The 21,478-nt window shown below is 46.4% G+C and overlaps 1 protein-coding gene across 7 annotated transcripts in view; it reads left to right on the forward strand.

The window, feature by feature from the left end:
* MEGF11 (multiple EGF like domains 11) overlaps positions 1-21,478 on the forward strand; it is a 336,636-nt gene that overhangs the window by 291,990 nt on the left and 23,168 nt on the right. For all 7 annotated transcript variants that reach the window (XM_083475008.1, XM_083475007.1, XM_083475006.1 and 4 more), the window contains 5 exons: positions 1,524-1,652; positions 5,857-5,985; positions 8,487-8,615; positions 13,813-13,941; positions 14,276-14,506. In XM_083475008.1, the coding sequence (XP_083331134.1) occupies positions 1,524-1,652; positions 5,857-5,985; positions 8,487-8,615; positions 13,813-13,941; positions 14,276-14,506 (747 nt within the window). The remainder of the gene's footprint in view (positions 1-1,523; positions 1,653-5,856; positions 5,986-8,486; positions 8,616-13,812; positions 13,942-14,275; positions 14,507-21,478) is intronic.

Consider the following 21,478-nt stretch of genomic DNA (forward strand, 5'->3'; position numbering starts at 1 on the left):
CAGGTTACTTACGATTCAGGTTACAGACTCCGCTAACTCAGAAATATTACCTCGGGTTAAGAACTTTGCTTCAGGATGGGAACAGAAATCGTGCTCCGGCAGCGCAGCGGCAGTGGGAGACCCCATTAGCTAAAGTGGTGCTTCAGGTTAAGAGCAGTTTCAGGTTAAGAACGGACCTCCGGAACGAATTAAGTACTTAACTCGAGGTACCACTGTACAGTGGTGCCTCGCAAGACGAAATTAATTCGTTCCGCAAGTTTTTTCTTCTTGCGAGTTTTTCGTCTTGCGAAGCACGGTTTCCCATAGGAATGCATGAAAATCAATCAATGCGTTCCTATGGAAACCGCCTTCAGACCAGGTCCAGGGACAGTCTGTCCCCCGACCTCCTCTGAAGGCTGGGGGGGGGGACAAGGGCTTTTCTTCCCACCGCCAGCCTTCAGAAGGCTGTTCTGAAGGCTGGCGGTGGGAAGAAAAGCCCTTCTCCCCACCTCCCGCCCCGCAAGCTCCGGGGACAGGAGGGCTTTGCTGCCGACCGCCAGCATTTTAAAAGTCCCCGCTGTCCCAGGGCAATTTTAAAATGCTGGCGGGTGGCAGCGAAGGCTTCGCTGCCACCCGCCAGCATTTTAAGATCACCCGGGACAGCGGAGAAGTCTCCGCTGCCCCGGGGGCTTTTAAAATGCTGGAGCTTGCGGGGCGGGAGGTGGGGAGAAGGGCTTTTCTTCCCACCGCCAGCCTTCAGAACAGCCTTCTGAAGGCTGGCGGTGGGAAGAAAAGCCCTTGTCCCCCCCCCCCAGCCTTCAGAAGAGGTCGGGGGACAGACTGTCCCTGGACCTGGTCTTTGCTCCCGACCACCAGCATTTTAAAAGAGGTCCCCGGAGATTTCCCTATGGGCTTTCTTCTTGCAAAGCAAGCCCATAGGGAAATTCGTCTTGCGGAACGACTCAAAAACGGAAAACTCTTTCGTCTTGCGAGTTTTTCGTTTTGCGAGGCGTTCATCTTGCGAGGCACCACTGTATTTCATCCATCTGTAGATGGATGGATTTCTATGGATATATACTTATTGAAAGCCATGCATAGCAACCTGTGGCCACAGAGGGGAATAGGCATCCTTTTTGTCACCAGAAAACTCATTCAATGGGTCTCAGTTTAGCATTGTGATTTGTGTTTCACGAGGTGTTTCCAGAATCTCACTAGCCACCTGGCCATGTGCCTCCTTGGCTTCAGCAGCTGAACCACATCTTTTACCTTCAGGGCATTCTCTCTACACACCCACCCACCCACCCACACACACACACCATAGTCCAGTGACCAATAATGCAATAATGAAGCTCAGTGAGACTCAAGACAAGGTTATCTTTGGGTCAGTGCGTCTGGCTGTTAACTAGAAGGTTGGTAGTACGAGTCCACCCTGGGACGGCTGTGGGCAGGATTCTTGCATTGCAGCGGGTTGGACTAGATGAGCCTTAGGATCCCTTCCAACTCTACAATTCTATGATTCTGTGTGCATTTCTGTTTCTATACAGTGTGTCCAAGCGGAAGATATGGGAAGGATTGTGCCGAAGTGTGTCTGTGCACCAACAACGGGACATGTAACCCCCTGGATGGGTCTTGCCAGTGCTACCCTGGTTGGATAGGCAAAGACTGTTCCCAGAGTAAGGAGCAATTTCTTTTTCTGTCTTTCATAGCAATAGGTCTGCCTTATTTTCATGTGAAAAACACATTTGCTTGTCCTTCACCCTGATTTGCGGTATAGCCACATTGAGACGAAGCAGGAATTGTTGAAGAAAGGCAGATTGGAACAAATGAGTCTTCGAGAATTGCCTGAATTGAAGGGGCCTCTCATAGGTGTGAGAAGGGAGGTCCACAAATGTGGAGCCACCATCAAGAAGGCCCTATTCCTTGGGTTCACTAATCTAATATACCATATTTGTGGGCAGTCTATATCTGATCTTATAAGTAGACCAGGTTTGTACAGGCAAAGCTGAGTGTCCTTTAGATAAGCCAGCACCATTTAGGGCTAACACCAGTTCTTGGCTGTCACAGTGAAACCCTTTATCCGTGTCTCTTTGCATCTCTGTCATTGGTTTGGGAGAACATGGTTCATTCTGTGTAAAGTCTCACATAGTAAAGGATGGCTCTTTGTCCAGTTAATAGCCATTAATCAAATCAAAATGACTCCTCCAGGATAGCTCAGGTAAGGAAGCAGCCCTAGTTCAGAATAGTAAATTCAACAACACAGATTTAAAAAACACTTATGCACAAACCTATCTACTAGGAACTCTGTCCCTGAGCCCGACCTTCCTACAAGGTTTTCTACTTAGTATTCTTGTTTGTTTGCATAGGTGAATTTGTATTGAACTGCGAAGCAAATGTACCCATTTGTATTGCTAGAGCAGGCTTTGCCAGCCTGGCACCCTCCAGATGTTTTCATCTGGAGGGCACTGAGTTGGCAAAGGATGTTCTAAAGGAACGTCTGTTCATTCTTTTCAACACTTCCCTTAAGAAATCATTAAGTGATCAACAATTCTGTGTTGCAAGGTCCATATGGCTGAGAAAATTAGAGAGATGAGATATTCCTATTACACATAATTTAGTTGTTAAAATCAGTGCTTTCTGGAGGGACGTGTGGTGACTTCTCTGAAATTGCCTAGGTAGAAGATTGACATTTGAGGATCCAAAAACTGGCATTTCCCTAATGAATCCTTAATTGGAGGCGGATCATCTCTGGGAAGACCCAGCCTGTCGTTCAGAAATGTTACTTCATATTCACAGTGCAATGAAGGTATTAGACAGCACTTGCAGTAAAACATATTAAACCTCCAGTGATAAAGGAGGGATCGGATAAAAACAGACAGCTGTAATTTTGCTTTTATTGTGCTTCTTCCGCAGGCCAAATATTTCTGTCACTCAAAACAGAAATTAGGAAGCCTGTCAATTTCAAATATAGTTCATTATATTTAGAAAGTAATTGGGAAACTGCTGTTCACTTCTGCTTGACTTCAGGTGACGGGCGCACATTTTCTTTTTCTCTTTTTTCCCCCTTAAAAAGTGATTGTGGCTACACATGACAACTGCCTTCAACAAAAGCCACAATTCTTGCTGGATTCCTTGCGTATTTACTTAAATTTCCAGAAGAGTGCAGCAGTGAACATTTCTCCTGCCTCTTTCCTTCCTTTCCTTTTTTGTAAACATCCTCCATTAATTAATGAGAAAAGAGATTCAATTCAAGAATAAGGATCAAAGGTGAAAGAATATCTGGTTTATTCTCATGGGTGGGGTGCAGTGTCTGTGATGTGCCTACCCATAATTTTGCTGAGGGTGTTTGTGAACAGGGAAGTGAGGAAGCACGGTTCTCCATTCTGCCCTCTCACAAGCAGCGCTGTTTCCAGTCCACTGCAGTTCATCTTCTACCAGAAATGGCATTATTTGTGTCGCCATCCGCTATGGCGAAATTGCAAAACTTTTTGCGTAATTTACATTGCCATTATGTCTTTCCACTCCATTCATTTCAGTGTAAAGGAAACCCAACGCGAATGGGGGGGGGGGGGCTGAGAGAACGTAATCGGCTACCTATCCTTTGCGACCTGAAAGCAGAAGCAAGAGTGTATAGAGATTGTATGCACTGAATTGGTTTCCATTTCAGACCTGGGGCGAATATGTGGGCATCGTCATTTTCTGCTTCCCTTTCAGCCGGACTTCTCTGTCATCCCTGTTTGTGAGGGCTGTTTCTTACATGGGACAACTGTCATCACCAGTGTTCTGCACTCTGCAACCTTCTTGACTTCCCAGGCTCTAACTTGAAGCCCAAGAAAGATGCCATGAGGAGGAGAAGGTTGTTAAACAGAGCTTGGATAGCTACCTCTCAGGGATTCTTTAGCTGTGGTTCCTGCATTGCAGGGGGTTGGACTTGATGCCTCTTTTTGTCCCTTCCCACTACGATTGTATAATTCTATGAACTCGTCTCATGGGGGCTTTTCAGATCAGGAAAGACCGGAGGTTGCAAAGAAAGTGGAAAAACATTTTGTGGGGGTATTGGAGAACACAATTCCCCTTGGCCACCTTACAACAGTAATAATAATAATTTTTTATTTTATTTTATTTATTCAGAAAACCGGGCTCAGGGCAGCAGCTAACAACAAATTTAAAACACTTAATTGTAAAAGCAGCATAAAATACAGTATAAAAACATGAATAACAATAAAATTCAAAGTTCAGAAATCAGTTTGGGGTAAATCCATCTAATAAGCATTAGATAGTCACCAGGGCAAGCTGGCTGAATTGGGCCAGCGAGGAGGCCAGGAGAGAATTAGCTGTGGAGGTCTCAGAGCAAGTAATCTTCATAAAAGGGGAGGGGGAGGGAAGAGAAGGGAAATAAAAGATCAGACTGAAAAGATCAGAGCCATCACTGAAAAGGCCCTGGCCCTGGTGGAAGATAGTCTGACTTCCTTAGGGCCTAGGACCTCTAACTATGGTTATTCATGGACCTTAAGGTACTCTGTGGGGCATACCAGGAGAGGCAGTCCCGTAAATACGAGGGCCCTAAGTCACAAAGGGCTTTAAAGGTCAAAACCAGCACCTTGAACCTGACCCTATACTCCACTGGGAGCCAGTGCAACTGGTAAAGCACTGGGCGAATATGCTCCGATGGCAGGGACCCCGTGAGGAGCCTCTCTGCAGCATTCTGCACCTGCTGGAGTTTGTGGGACAGTAAGGGAAGCTCAGGGATGCGGGTGGTGCTGTGGGTTAAACCACAGAGGCTAGGACTTGGCAATCAGAAGGTCAGCGGTTCAAATACCCGCGACGGGGTGAGCTCCCATTGCTCGGTCCCTGCTCCTGTCAACCTAGCAGTTTGAAAGCACGTCAAAGTGCAAGTAGATAAATAGGTACTGCTCCAGCGGGAAGGTAAACAGCGTTTCCGTTTGCCAGAAGCGGCTTAGTCATGTTGGCCACATGACCTGGAAGCTGTACGCTGGCTCCCTCGGCCAGTAAAGCGAGATGAGCGCCGCAACCCCAGAGTCAGCCATGACTGGACCTAATGGTCAGGGGTCCCTTTACCTTTACCTTTACGGGAAGCTCAACACACTCTGTTCTCACCGATATGCTAAAATGCTCTGAGAATGAAGCAGAAAAACCCTGAATCTCTTTTTCACCGGGGGGGGGAGAGACTTTTGATAAATTTGAGAAGAAATGTTGGCGTACCACTAGGCATTATGCCCCCATTACCCCCTGGTTCTATGTGGGCCTGAGTGCACACTCAGAGCTCCCCATTGACTTCTGTGCAATATGCAATTACATTTTAGATACCTGGTGACAGGTGTATTCGGACATCTGAAGTGTTGCATCAGTTTTCCCAATTATGATGCTAGCACTTCTACTCTGCTTTTCTAATGTTCTTTTCACCCTGTTGCATTATGAAACTGTGGCCTTTTTGGCCAATATACTGGCATGCCCTGCTAATTTTCACTCACACCTTACCCTTTCTACACAGCCCGCTTTCTCCCCTCCCCCCCCCCATGATTCCCCCATGAAAACAGCAGGAAAGAACTGCGTGCCAATATGCCTCCCCAAATTTTGTCGCTTTACTCTCATGATTTTCCAGGTAAAGGGAAGGCGGCAAACGGGATTTTTTCTAGAATCAAATAACATGGAGCACTAAGCATGCACTATATTCCATTCATTTTCTGGAAATGGGTTTTATATTGTGTGAAAGCTTAAGAAAGAAATTATCAGTTGGGGAAACATTGGGGGGAATGGAGTAAACTGCTATGTGAATGCAGCCGAAGTGGCTGGCCTTTCAAAAACATAGATATATGGAAATATTGTATAATTGTTTTATCTCTCTTTCTTTCTCTCCAGCATGCCCTGTTGGCTTTTGGGGTGCAGACTGTTTTCATTCTTGCAGTTGTCATAATGGTGCAGTGTGCAGCCCTCACGATGGAGAATGCAGGTGCACCCCTGGCTGGACCGGTCCCTACTGTACACAACGTAAGATTTACAGCTTTAAATGATGGTGGTGGTGGTGTTTAGTGGGAATGTGTCTGTTTTTAAAAAGTATGCACTGCCCCCTTGCGGGAGCTTCCTGTATTGCATCCGGGGGGGGTTGCTAATGCACACTTAATCTCTGCCAAAAAACAAAGCAAAGAAACAAATGTTCCTAGTAAAAAGAGATGTTAACCAAAAGAGAAAAAAAGAGGAATAAAACTTGATTTATCTATTTGTGTACATAACATCTTAATTCCCCAGCACTTACTTCCAAGGCAGACACGTCAACATTTCTGCAGTGCACTTAATTTGTTCTGAGACAAAGCCAAACAAGACCACCAGATTTATTTTGGAATTAGGAGATCACTTACCTGCGTCCTTCCAGCGGAACGGCAGTTTTTAGAACCTGAACATTTGGAATTAGGAGACTTTTTAAATGCAAGCTTCTGCATCATTAGCAGCCAAGCGTTCTAAATTAAATAGTTGAAATTGGGGAAGGGCTGTTGATCAGCGGTGAAGCATCTGCTTTGCATGTAGAAGGTCCCAGTGGCATCTCAAGGTAAAGCTGGGAATGTCCCCTGCCTGAAGCCCTGGAGAACAACTACTGCCAGTCAGTGCAGGCAATACAGAGCTAGATAGACCAATGGTCTGGTTCAGTATAAGGCAGATTCCTATGTCACTGCGTAAGAGTCACACTTCAACATCTTTACAAGGCTGACTCACACATTTAAAGAAAACATATCAATTTCCTTCTGGGTCCCTCTCCAGCCATGCTGTCTCTACAAGTCATAGGAACATAGGAAGTGGCCTTATACTAAGACAATTGGTCCACCCAGTTCAATATTGTCTACACTGGCAGCGGTTTTCCAGAGTTTCAGACTGGGGTCTTGCCCAGCCTTACCTGGAGATGTCAGGATTTGATCCTGAGACCATCTGCATGCAAGGCAGATGCTCTACCACTGAGCTACCATTCCGGTGCTGCTGTTCTCCCCTAGTCTACATACTCTGTGGTTGCCTCTTTCTTCTGCTGCAGAGCAGCTAGCAGCCACCCTCAGACGTCCCTGCATTTCCCCTTTCCCCACACTAGGTGTGTTCAGACTTTACATTCAACAAGTATGCAGTCTGTGTACCTGTGTAGACAATAGCTGAGCTGTACCCTTGGACACGGGTGGTGCTGTGGGTTAAACCACAGAGCCTAGGACTTGCCGATCAGAAGGTCGGCGGTCCGAATCCCCCCCCCTGCCCCCCCAACAGGGTTAGCTCCTGTTGCTCAGTCCCTGCTCCTGCCAACCTAGCAGTTCAAAAGCATGTCAAAGTTGAAGTAGATAAATAGGTACCGCTCTGGCGGGAAGGTAAACGGCGTTTCTGTGCACTGCTCTGGTTCGCCAGAAGCGGCTTAGTCATGCTGGCCACATGACCCGGAAGCTGTACGCTGGCTCCCTCGGCCAGTAAAGCGAGATGAGTGCCGCAACCCCAGAGTCGGTCACAACTGGACCTAATGGTCAGGGGTCCCTTTACCTTTACCTTTACCCTTGTACATAAAGAAGGCTGATTGCCGAAGAATTGATGCTTTTGAATTCTGGTGCTGGAGGAGACTCTTGAGAGTCCCATGGACTGCAAGAAGATCAAACCTATCCATTCTTAAGGAAATCAGCCCTGAGTGCTCATTGGAAGGACAGATCCTGAAGCTGAGGCGCCAGTACTTTGGCCACCTCATGAGAAGAGAAGACTCCCTGGAAAAGACCCTGATGTTGGGAAAGATTGAGGGCACAAGGAGAAGGGGACAGAGGATGAGATGGTTGGACAATGTTCTCGAAGCTACCAGCATGAGTTTGACCAAACTGCGGGAGGCAGTGGAAGACAGAAGTGCCTGGCGTGCTCTGGTCCGTGGGGTCATGAAGAGTCGGACATGACTAAATGACTGAACAACAACAACCCTTGTACATGCAACGAGAGTGCAGTCTGTGTGCCTGTGTACACAGTAGTTTGTACAAATTGACACGTGCACACACTTGCATACAAACAAGAGGCAGCTTGTACCTGTGTTCTCTGTAACTTGTGAACAAGCCTCCTGTGATTTGATCGTGGGCATGGCATGCAGGAACCAAAATAGAGCTTCGGTCACCTGAGCAATTTTGAAACTGGTTTTTTAAAAAGCTGTTGTCGTTTTACTTCCAAGCAGCTTAAGGCAGCACACAGGTTCTCCTCGCCACACCCAACCTTTTTATCCTCAGAACAAGCCTACAAAGTAGGTTAGACTGAAATAAAGTGACTGGCCCAAGGTCGCCCAGTGAGCTCCATAGCTAGTTGGGGACTTGACTCTTGGCTTTGCAGCTCCCCTGGTTAATAATAATAATTTATTATTTATACCCCGCCCATCCGGCTGGGTTTCCCCAGCCACTCTGGGCGGCTTCCAACAAAATATTAAGATACAATGGTCTGTTAAACATTAAAAGCTTCCCTTTTCTACTTATTTACCTTTTCTTCTTTCTACCCCACCCCAGGATGTCCAGCTGCTTTCTATGGGAAAAGCTGTGCCAATGTCTGCCAGTGTCAGAATGGAGCGGATTGTGACCACATTACTGGGCAGTGCACATGCAGGACAGGGTTTACGGGGAAGCAGTGTGAGCAAAGTAAGTTGTTGCTGACCTTCTCCCCTTCATCCTAGGAGGGTCTATTCCCTTTGGCTGTGTTCACAATTGAAAATGAATATATGTGTGTGTGTGTGTCCTCACATCTTATGCTCTGTTTCAAGTTGTGGGAGGCAGCTGTTGAAGCTAATTGCAAAGCACCTGTAAGGGTTGGGAGTTACTCGTGCGTAAACCTTCCCGTTTGGAAGCTTGGTTGCATAGGTTAAACCGTCTTGATTGCACAGCCCATCTCAGCGTGGCTGCCTCAGTTGCTAGCAGAATCTGTCTGTGGGCGTTTCTTAAACCTTTGCCAGCATAAAAGCTGCTTGACACCCAATCGTCTCCGCCTCTCATTGCGCGGAAGTCTCCTGCACAGGGAGGGCGTGGGTAGTGGAGGACCAGTGCTCTCCTCACTGACTTCCAAGGAAGAATCCCGGAGCCTTTCCACCTCCTCTGCCATTTGCTCTCCTGGATCCTTGGTGTTATGCTGATTTCCTTCCCCCTCTATCAAGCTACGTCTCCCCCTTGTGCTGGTACCTTCGCCTGCAGAATCGGAGAGCCTCTCCTTCTCCTGTTGCTCTGATGTCAGTTTCCTGACAGCACCCTTCCCCCTTCTGCTACAGCAGCAGTGGGGAACCTTTTTAAGAACATAAGAAGAGCCAGTAGCTCATCTGGTCCAGCATCCTGATCTCACATTGGCCATTCTACTATCAAACAGCTCTTACCACCAGAAATTTCTTCCTAATGTTTAGCTGGAATCTCCTTTCTTTTAACTTGAATCCATTGGTTTGGGTCCTACGCTCTGGAGCAAGAGGAAACAAGCTTGCTCCATCTTCCAGCCCTCTTCTTCTCCAGGCTAAACATACCCAACTTCCTCAACAGTTCCTCATAAAGCTTGCTTTCCAGACCCTTGATCATCTTGGTTGCCCTCCTCTGCACATGTTCCAGCTTCTCAATATCCTCCTTAAATTGCGGTGTCCAGAACTGGACACAGTACTCCACAGAGTAGTCCAGGCATGGCAGAATAGAGGGGGACTATTCTATTTCTCTTGATTTGACACTATACTTGTGTTGATGCAGTCTAGAATAGCATTAGCTTTTTTTGCTGCTTCATCCCACTGTGGACTCATGTTCAGCTTGTGGTCTTCTAAGACCCCCTCAATCCTTTGCCCATGTGCTATTGGCAAGCCAGGTGTCCCCCATCTTGTAAATGTGGTTCTTCCTGCCAAAGTGTAAAACTACAGTGGTACCTCAGGTTGCAGACACTTCAGGTTACAGATGCTTCAGGTTACAGACTCTGCTAACCCAGAAATAGTACCTCGGGTTAAGAACTTTGCTTCAGGATGAGAACAGAAATCGTGCGGCAGCAGCAAGAGGACCCATTAACTAAAGTGGTACCTCAGGTTAAGAACAGTTTCAGGTTAAGAACTGACCTCCGGAACGAATTAAGTTCTTAACCCAAGGTACCACTGTACTGAAATTCATTTCATTAGTTTGAGCCCAGTTCTCCAACCCGTTCAGTGCTCTCACACCAACTGCTTAATTATCTGTTCTAGGAACTTTCCTTGTATCAATGTCAAGCTCACCGGTTGGTAGCTACCTGGGTCTTCTCTCCACCCCCCACCCCCCACCCCCCACTCTCCCAACTCCCACCTCCCACTTTTTGAAGGTGGGGACAATATTACTGCCTCTGAATGTGGAGACAGACCATAGCCATTTTGGATAGCAGCATTTGATAGTTTTTTCCTCACCCCCACAGGAGTCAAGCTGGATGGTGTTAAAAGAGGATTGGACAAAATCATGGAGGCAGAGGCTATCAATGTTTACTAGCCACAGTGGCTAAGCTTTCACCCATGGTCAAAAGCAGCAATGCTTCTGAATACCAGTTGCTGGAAACCACATGAGGAGAGGATGGTTTTGCACGTGGGTCCTCCTTGCAGACTTCTCCTGGGTGGTCACTGTGAAAACAAAAGAGTAGACTATATGGGCCACTGGCCTAATCCAGCAGGCTCTGCTTATGTTCTCGTGATCCTGTCTCCTAGCAGAGGCTAATCCAATTAAGGCAGCACACAGCAACTCCTAGAATCCACCTTCAGATGCTTACAAAGTATAGGTGGTGTGGCTTTGATATCACGTCAGCTTTTGCTGTGTCCTGTTGGGCTTATTTATTTCTTCAAGGTCAGGAGACAAAAGGAAGTCCTTTTTCACATAGTTCATAGTTCAATGATGGCATCTGCTCCCACAAACATGCAGTGATGGCTGCCAACTTGGATGGCTTTGAAATGATGGAGGAGAAGGCTATCAATGATGATGGCTGTGTTCTGCCTCCAGCGCTGGAAACAGTGTGCCTGTTGCTGGGAATCACAGGTGGGGATAATGCTGTTCAGCTCCAATCCTGCTTGCAGCCTTCCCAGTGGGGTATCTGGTTGGCCACTGTAAGAACAGTCTGCTGGACTAGATGGGCCCCCGTTGGCCTGATGCAGCTGCAGGGTTCTTATTTATCTGTCTCTTTTATTTGGGGCATTTTTATACTGCCCAATTAACCGTGCTCTCTCTGGACAGTTCACAAATTTTAAAAATCAATGCATGGCAAATATAGTCAAAGCTAAAAACAAGCAATACGGAAGCAAAAAAAAAAATACTGGCACAATGATCGGCATCAATGCCACATAAAACCATCAAGAAGCCACAGCGCAAGATCAATAAAAACTATTTAAAAACCACTAAATCCAACAAAGGAGGAAATGAAATGGTTCTAAGTGCTAAAATGCACAAAACCTCAGTGATTAAAAGACCCAAGAGAAGTGCTTACTTATCCATTCTGATGAAGAGCTCTAGAGAACTCCAAAGCTTTGCTCACTTTTTGTGGCAGGTAGGTTGCCCTTTAATGGATTTTAGGCTCCCCACTCCACCCATGGATCAGCAAGAACATAAAAAGAGCCTGCTAGTTCAGGCCATAGGGGGCCCCTCTACGCCAGCATCTCCTGGGTCTCCTACCAAATCTCAGCACCCTTAACAAACTACAGCTCCCAGAATTCTTTGGGGGAAGCTGTGGCTGTTTAAAGTGGTATCATAGTGCTTTAAATGTGTGGTGTGAACATGACTATGGCCTTACATGATAAAAACAGCTCTCCCTGCAATTTAAGACAGATAACAACGTTGAGAGCTTAGAACAGGTCATTTGGAGCCAGCTTCCTTGTCTCATGTTCACATTCAGGGCTTTAATGATGGTTTTTGGAAGGAGAGAGTTGCCTTCCTCCAGTGGACTTTATGAAAGTGTTGCTGCTGGGCTGGGCAGCCTGTGTCTGATGGGACCAAGGAGGTGGTCATCTTGAAGGAGCTTTGCTGGTTTAGGGCGAATAAATAGTACAGTTGACTGGCACTTCCTGTAGAACTCCCCATTCTTCTCTTTCTCCAAAGTCTCAGGAGTTTCCAGGCAGCTTTGCAGCCTTCCTTTCTATTTCTTACAGAAAGTTGCCCAACAATATTATAAGCAGCCTCTGGATTTATTGTCCTAGACCATCATGGTAATTGCTTGAATAAATTATGTCATTGGACATTCAATCATTTTGCCTCTGGTAGAAATACAGGACAACCAAACTTTCAGCATCCAGGAGGAGAGAAAAAGGGAGGAAGAATGCAGAGCTAAATCATGGATACTTTTGTTGTCAGGACTGGCTTGGGGCCCCTACCCCTTCCAGGGAAAGTGTCCTTTAATGGATTCCTCCATTGTTTGTGGACCTTAGGCAAATTATTTAGCTGTGGTGGAAGCAGTCCAGGCAGTGCTCAGCCACCCTTTAGGTTTCCCACAATTTCCCAGTGGTGACACTAGGCGAGGGTCATTGTGGGAACTCTTAAGGGTGTCTACACCCAGACACCTGGTCTCCTTGGGAGTGCTAGGCCAGAAAATATTGGGGGAGGGGGCATCAGCAGCAGACCCCTGTAGCTGCCCAATGATGTCAAGCGCTGGTGCCATCCCAGGATATTGTTGCTGCTGTCACTGAAGCATCAGAGTCACAAGGCACAATTTAATGAAGTATAAACTTGCTTTATTTTAGTGGTCCCTACAGATTTATGAAATGGTGTTTTATGGTTGCTGTTGTTTTTACAGTTTATAAATATTCATAAACAAATTAAATAAATGCAGAAGAATAGATGGCAAGAGCTCTGCTGTCTTTCTGCCCAAGACATAGGTGGGCAAACCTATGGGCTGTGTTCAGCCTGCAGCCCCTTGGCCTCACTCCCCCGCCCCACCTTCCCAGCCTCTCCTGCTCCTTCCCTGCTGGAAGAGATTCCCTGCCTTAAACCGTGGAGAGCTATTGCCAGCCAGTGTAGGCAATACTGAACTGGATGGACCAGTGGTCTGGCTTGGTATAAGGAAATTTCCTCTGTTCTTGTGTACCATGGAGATTGCCATTACTGTTAGCTGCCTTGAGTAATAGATACATGTTAGAAGAGCAGGATATATGAATCATTATACTAACAAATCCTCCATTTAAAAATATACCGTATTTTTCCATGTATAAGACTATATTTTTTCCTAAATTGTTGAAGTTTAAAATAAGGGGTCGTCTTATACACAGATAGTACATAGTGCATTTTCTTAATTTTGGGTTAAAAATAGGGGTCATCTTATACATGGGGGCGTCTTATACACAGAAAAAAACGGTGTATATATAAAATTTATCTCCTTGTTCCAAAATTTCCCAATATTTAGGCCATTTGACCTCCATATTGAGCTTTTTCTTGGCCTTTGCTTCCATCGGTGACAGCCACCTTGGGGTTTTATTTTCCAATAAATCTTTATATCTTATCCAGACATTAAACAATGCTCTTCTAACAATATGATTTTTAAATGCTTTATGTGCTTTAACCTTGTCATACCACAAATATGCATGCCACCCAAAAACGTTATTAAAACCTTCTAAATCCAAAATATCTGTGTTCTCAAGAAGCAGCCATTCTTTCAGCCAGCAAAATGCCGCTGATTCATAGTAGAGTTTAAGGTCTGGCAGGGCAAATCCACCTCTGTCCTTTGCATCAGTTAATATTTTAAATTTTATTCTGGGCTTCTTGCCCTGCCAGACAAATCTAGAAATGTCTCTCTGCCACTTCTTGAAACAGTTCATTTTGTCCAACACAAACACAGCTTTCTTGCGGTCCATAGACCCATAAATTTTCACCCTTTTTGAATTTGCAGAATGCCCCCCAGGAACATTTGGTTATGGTTGCCAGCAGCTGTGCGAATGCATGAACAACGCGACCTGCGACTACGTTACAGGCACCTGCTACTGCAGCCCTGGCTTCAAAGGAATCAGGTGTGACCAAGGTGAGACAAAATCCCTTTGCCTTTTCTTTCAAACTGAGTGCCTAAGTATGTCTTTCGGCAGCCTCTCAGATAGCGATGGGTGAGCCCAAGTATGGGACTGGCAAGATGAGAAACTAAAATTGACATTTTTGCCCCGGGGTGGGGGGAAAAAACCCTTGGATAGGGGCAGCGAGTTACAAAATATTTTGCTGGTATTGCAAATGTTTCCATCCAGTATTTGTAGTCCAGAGATTCCAAAGAGCCAGGAGGGAGGGAAGGAGAGATGAACGCCTCTCCTTGCAAAATGGGTTTCTGCCACTCAATTTAACAGCACATTGTGAATTATTTTTAACAGCGGCTCTCATGATGGAAGAATTAAACCCCTATACTAAAATTAGTCCCGCTCTTGGATCGGAGAGGCATTCAGTGGGAGCCATCATTGGGATTATTATCCTCCTGCTAATTATTATGGTTCTGCTGGCACTCTTCGTGTGGTATCGACGGAAGCAGAAGAAAGGCCACGACATGCCAAGCGTCTCGTACACGCCAGCCATGCGGATGACAAACACCGATTACTCACTCTCTGGTAAGGGACACTTCCTTTCCTTATGGTGATGCAATGCGGGCTCTGACGCTTTTACGAGGGAAGGGAAATAAATGTCCGTTTCTTTTTGGCACAAAGGACTTCTTCGTTTTCCTCTTGGACGCTGCCATTCCCCAAAGTCTTACCTTGGATATGTAGGGAGGCCAGGACAGGCAGAGGCTGGTGGGTGGAGCAGAGAAATAGACTCGCTCCCCTGCCCCCCCAAAAAGCAGCAGCAAGAGAAGGGCCATAGCTCAGTGGTTTAGCATCTGTCTTCCATGCAGAAGGACCCAAATTCAATCCTGGATGGAATAGCCAGATAGGACTGGGAGGTAACCCTGCCGGAAACTGTGCTGCTGCCAGTCCGTGTAGACAACACTTGGGTTAGATGGGCTGGCGGTCTGCCTATGCCCTGTGTTCCAATGAGAGTCAGAGAGGCCGAGTTTCTCTAACAGCCTTTGCCGACAGCTGTGCTAGCTGGGAGCTGGAGTTCCAAACATCTGGAAGGTGCTAGGTTGGGAAAGGCTGAACTGCAACATTCCAAGGCTTGGTTCTCTAGAGGGAAATTCCCATAGAAGTCAGTGGGAGTTCAGTAGCAGAACTACACACACACACACACACACACACACACACACACACATACCCAAAATGCACAGGTTATTTGTGTTCTGGATGGAGTTGCACTCCCCCTATAGAAACAACAACCAAGTTTGAGATTTCACGGTGCTTTGGGGCCAAACTCTGTCATCTGAGGGGCGCAAGTGGCCTTGATGGCACAGACCGCTCTTTGCCAGCCTGGGCTGCTACAACATCACCCACGACCCCTTTCCAGACAGAGATGCCCTAACTTCAGTATTCCATGCTGGGGTAGCTTCTCAGTTGGGCTACTGCAATGCATTGTACACAGAGCTGCCCTTGGAGACACTTCAAAAAGCGTGGAGAGTGAAGAATGTTAGGGTGCTATCTAGGAACACCCAACTTGCTGGTGCAGAGAAGGCTGGGGTGGATCCTAGTCCTTTTCTGGGACCAATTCAAAGTGTTTGCGCTCCCTGCTATAGCCCAGGATAACTGGCAGGTCTGTCCGCCAGCCCATCTCTACAGGGGTCTGCCCCAAGCTCTGGGGTCCTCTTCAGAAGCCTCTCCCTGGGAATGCGTGCTCTCCCATGTGTGATGGGCAGCAATCAGAGAAAGATGCTTCTGGGTGCTGGTGGTGGGGATGCCTCTGTTGCCGAATGCCCCCCCTAGAGGGGCTTGCCTGGCACCAGCCGGGTTGTCATTTCTTTGACATCAGATGGAAACCTTAATAATAATAATAATAAATAACATTTATTTATTTTATTTGAAAGATTGATAGACAGTTTGATCAAAGAGCTGTCTTAAAGTGGGGTACATAATCATAAAACTGTAGATAAGACGCAGCTAAAATCCACAGATCTTTTTTTAGAAAAAATATACACATAAAATAATCATCACTAAGACACTGATAAAAGCACTAAAACTTTTAATAGTGAATAAAGATAGCTGTGTTTATATTTTCTTCTCTCCCAGTTTCATTTCAGTGTTTGGTTCTCATGCTTCTCTTTTATTTACTAATTCAGATTTGCACTGTTATTTTATCGCTTTTATTTTAATATCCTTTTTTCATGGTGCATGGTTGTATTTTTATCTTTATTGTGAGTTTTCCTGGGAAAGTTTCTTTAAGGGGGGAGTGTGTGTATGTCTGTGTGCGCACAGAACTACCAACCAATTTCAGTAACCCTGACAACAACCTTGTAAGGTTGGCCAGTCATTAATATGACCCTCAGGTTGCAGGTGGATGACTGAAACTGGGAGTCATTTGCCTCTGGTCACTTAGTGTGTCCATGTAACATTTGAACTCGGTGCTTCTGGCTCATAGCTCAGGGCCCCTCTAGACTGGTGAATGGTAGGTTTTGCAAATATCTTCTTCAGCATGTCATTCATTTAATAATAGTTCACTAGTGGTGCATTTACACTGTCTGCACATCAGTCTGCTTTATTAATTGGTTTGTGATGCTTCCTCACTGTTACTGGATTATTGCCATCCTCAAGGGGCTCTTGAGCTCTAGTACAACGAAAGTGGGACCCCAAAAAGCACATTTGCGAGTGGAAATGGAGTTGAAAGCAAGGCTCATGGATAACTGCCCTAATACCATCGTGAGCACATGAATGCACAATAAAAACACAAAGTCTGGAAGGGCTCTCAGGTGCAGCCCAACATTCTATGCTGCCATCCACAGGCACCGTTCCAGATACTGTTTTATGCTCCAAAGCATAAATTGGTTTTGAAGAGCTCCAGTTGCTGCAGCTCCCTCAATTTTACGATTTTGTGAGATTGTCAGGGAGTCCATAGAGCTATAGTCCTTGGGATTACTTGGATCAAAACTGTGATGTATAAGCCACCCAGCTTGCAAGGAGGAGAGGCAAAGAAGGGGTTATATATCCTCTTCTTCCAAACTACCCAGACAGTCTTTTGCCAGCATCCCTGGGGGAAACAGCCATAAACTTTCTCCAGCAGTAATGCTGCAGAAAACTCCTTTCTGATGAAATGCATCCTCCGTGCAGAGAGAGGGTCGTATCCATCCATAATTCCAGTGGTAAATTGCTTGCTGTCTGTGGAGAGTACATCTAAATTCCCAGAAGCCACAACGTTACCTGGAGAGACCCAGTGAGAGTGAAATCAGAGGTTGGAGAGGGCGGGGGGGCGAGGAGGAGGGTCCCAACTCCATTCTCCCAAATTATCCCTTCCCACCCTGTGGCAAAGCCCTCTTGCCATGGTGTCCAACCCCTCTTCACAGTCACCTTTCGGCCATGCAGTGTACTGAGTGTGACAGTTGTGTCACTGCCAGCCTTTGCGTGGCGAGTTCCCGACCCCTCCAGGTGGAAATAATGACACATGACACAATTATTAAGGTTAATGGGCTAAAAAAGGCCACAACTTTATTGGTTACAGGTGAAGAGCGTTATTGGCTTAGGCATTGGTCCTAACCGACTATATCCAACTCCAGCCCATCTGCTTGAACTCTGGGAAGGGTTAACCACCAATAGGGGGGAGTCCTGCTGATGCACATCAACTAGGAACTCCCCTGGGGTCACCGCTAGGAGGCGTGCCTTGGGCCCTAACCTCCTTAGGCTTCGGACAGGGCCATGCCTCCTGGAAACCTTTAATGGACTACCCTTCTTCCCGGCTGAGTCTCCCCCTAGCGCTTGGACCTTCCCCTGCAGAATCAGAGACCCTCTCCTTCTCCCGTGCCTCTGATGGCAGTTCCCTGACACCCCCCAATCACGCAGGGCTGTCCTCCGCCCACCAAGCACGTGGAGAGGCCGTGAAGCCCACAACTCCTCCTCCTCCTTAGGCGGAAGAGGCTTTCTCCTGCTAGTGCATGCAGCAACCTGCTTAGGTGAGTCAAAGTAGAGGCAGTGGCGAAGGAAGGCTCTCCGGCACCCGGTGTGGGGTGTCGAGGGGCAGGGTGAAATGGCCACAGGGGCAGGGCAGACCGCCCAGCGCCGCTGATACGGATGGCACACGCATGGCACCAATAAGGGCAGCACTCAGCCACCCAACAGTGAGTGTAGCCCTCGGCCACCCGCCATTTTGGCACCCCCCCTCAGGGTGACACCCGGTGTGGACTGCCCACGCTTCCTATGCCCCTGAGTAGGGGTGGGGGAGAAAATAGATTTGGTTTGCATTTAAAGGCAATTTGTACTTTCTGACACGCCTTTCAAAATCTACATGAGTCCAAATCTTGCAACCAAGTTTTCCAGCAAAGTAATACGTACAAAAACATATATATTAGGGTGTACAATAAAACGCATATATATTAGTGAAAATAGCATGCCGAAATGTGTATCTTATGAAAAATTGACACACAAATACTGGTGGATTTTCACAAAGAAGGCTTTTTTAAAATGTAAACTGATTTTGAAGAGTGGAGAACTGGACTAAAAGGAGACTAAGAGTTTCTGTGACTTTGCCCCAGCCTATCTGAGGAACTTAACTTGGGATGGGATGGGATCCTATGTCAAAGGCCAACTCACTGCTGAACTACATTTTTATTTTATTTCATAAAATTTATGCCCCACTTGATTGTAAAACAAACAAACCTCAAAGAGCTTTACAAAAAGGTAACACAATAAACTGAGAAAAATCGCAACCATACTTTAAAACATAAATAAATTAAAATACTGAAAACAGATTAAAATTACCTACACTTTCAAAGCATTTGGGTAGACTTGTTTGAACAAGAATGTTTTTATCAGGCAATGAAAAGACTATGGGGAAGGTGCCTGCTTGATCTCAATAGGCAGGGAATGCCAAAATGCAGGTGCTGCTGCTTTAACAGTTCTGGGTTCAAATTCTACCCTCTGGTGGAGCCATCTGTGTAAAAGAAAAAAGAAAAAAGGCCACATACTGCCTTAAAGGTGAAGAGCTATTTATTTGCACTCAGTGCTGTCTGGACTTCAAACACAGATAAGGCAGAACCAGGCTCTGGGCAACAGGTCTCAGGGAAGTTGATCTGGGCCACCTGTGCCTCCTTCAATTTGACAAATGCTTTCTTTCAGGAACTCCACAAGGTGTCAGAAGAGGCAAGTGTATCTTTAAAAAAACAAAAAACCCTCCCAAGTGGCTTGGATTTAAAATGGATCTACTTAGTGCTGTGCCAGGATTTATTCTGTGTTTTGTTGTTGTTTTGCCCCTCACCATTTCCCCTCAGTTAATGAGCGAAGAAATTGCACTTGAAAATTACCAGAGAGGAGAGAGAATGTTAGGAAAACCCTTATGGGTAATGGGCAGAATTTTTGTTGTGCTTCCCTTCCTTTTGAGGTAACCCAAGGGCTGTTTGCGAGTGTCTTGTCTTTCATCCTACAAGTCATATTGTGCATTCTGCTTGTCTGCACTTCCTGGAAATGCTATTACATCCTTGGGTGGGCTTTGCTGTAATCGCAGGAAGGGTTGAGAAGGCTGCCCACTGTACTCCTGTTGGCTGTTCATTAAAAAGGAAGAATGGATAGGTGGGGTACCTTTTTCACAGCAACGGCCACATTCCCTTCTGGGCAGCATCATGCAATTGATGGAAGGAGCACAGGTGGGTTGAGCAAGGAATGCAGTGTACCTTTGTGCACTAGGCTACTTTCTATAAATGCTCACACACACACCTTCTGCTTGCCATCCAGACAGGCAAGAGGCGTTATGAGAGTTCAAGGACACTTTTGAGTAAGGCAAAAACCCTCGAGGAGGATGGAAAACAGGGCCTAGAGCAGCGGTTCTCAACCTGTGGGTCCCCAGATGATGTTGGACTACAACTCCCATCATCCCTGAGCTCTGGCCTTGCTAGCTAGGGATGATGGGAGTTGTAGTCCAACAACATCTGGGGACCCACAGGTTGAGAACCGCTGGCCTAGAAAGTGTGTGGCCTTGGGAAAGCCCTGGGGTCCAAATCGAGAGGCTTGGGGCCGCATGCTTCCTCCAGGCTTGATGTCCCCCACCCTTGTTCTAAATGAAGTGAAGTCACTTCAGCAGTTGAGGGAACTGGGTCACCTGGAGAAGACAAGACTGAGAGGGGATGTGATAGCCTTCTTCAAATAACTGAAAAACTGACACATAGAAGGTGAAGCAAGCTTGTTTCTGCTGCTCCAGAGGGCAGGACTCAAACCAATGGATTCAAATGACAAGAGACAAGATTCCGCCTGGGCATTAGGAAGAACTTTCTGGCAGCAAAAGCTGTTCAGCAGTGGAATGGCCTGGCTCAGAAGGTGGTAGACTCTCCTTCCATGGAGGTTTTCCTACAGATGTGGGCTGGCCATCTGTCAGGGATTCTTTAGCTGTGATTTCTGGCAGTGCAGGGAGTTGGATTAGATGGTACGTAGGGCCCTTTCCAACTCTACAATTCTATGATTTTTATGACTTTTTAAGAAAACAGTGCCGTGAGCTTTGTTGTGAGGAAAAAGGAAGGACTTCACCTAAAAACAGAATCTCGAGGGCTTGGTATCCAGCCTCCCCTGTCTCATGCCCCAATGTAAGCCCATCACGAGGTCGTCTCCATGGGGCAAGTCAGGAAGCAAAGGGCAGATGCGGACACACCATCCTTGTCCACTGCACGACGAGATGGCAACCCCAGCTGCACACCCACTGAAATCAAAGGACCTTCTTAAGCAGATGAGGCAGGGGGAGGGGAAGAAAAATTTTGAGTAATTGGAGGGTGGATTTTGGCACAGCGCTAATCTATTCATTCCAAGTCGGCTCTTCTCCATCTGACAATTAAAGTTTGATTCCAGCCTTTCATTCACCAGAGGGATTCTGCAGAGGTACTGCATTCCCACCCCCAAACCTCTATATCATTTGTATCCTTGAATCATGAGGTTTTCACTTAACAAAGGAAGCACCCAAGTGTGCCGGTGAGTTTTCCAGTTCAGTTACCAATGTTTTTGTTTTATCGGTAGAGGTCTCCCCCAAATTAAGATTTTTAATTAATACAAGGTAAATGAGAGCCTGCCTGCCTGCTTCTTTTTCTTGTTCTTGCTTTCCAAAGCCGCTTGCTGTTCTTATCGGTCTTTTAATTCATCTGGGAGTGGTTTAATTGCTAAATTGAGTTTGTTTCACTCTTCCGAAGGAAGTGTTGCTATTTTGATCTTTATGGGGTGGCGGTTTTTGTTCAATGGCAAGGCAAATGGATTGCCAACAGATGGTCGTTAAAGTTGGCAGCTCTGCATCCCTTAAATAGTTGGCATTCCTCTCTGGGTGGCCATAGACTTTGGCCGAGGAGAAGGTAAAGAACTGTCACTGATTCATGGATGTTGTTAACCTCAGGGATGTTTCTCTGCAGAACGAGGGCCCAGGAGAGCTGCTCTGTTCCCTCCTATGTGCCTGTCACAATTTTTGCTGGCTTTCTCTCAGGAAGGCGCTGCCTTTTCCACGTTGCACCAAGGGATCAAGCTCTCTCCAAGCTCTGTTGTGAA

Source organism: Podarcis liolepis (assembly GCF_965112155.1).
Source record: "Podarcis liolepis genome assembly, chromosome: 14".
NCBI classification, from domain to species: Eukaryota; Metazoa; Chordata; class Lepidosauria; order Squamata; family Lacertidae; genus Podarcis; species Podarcis liolepis.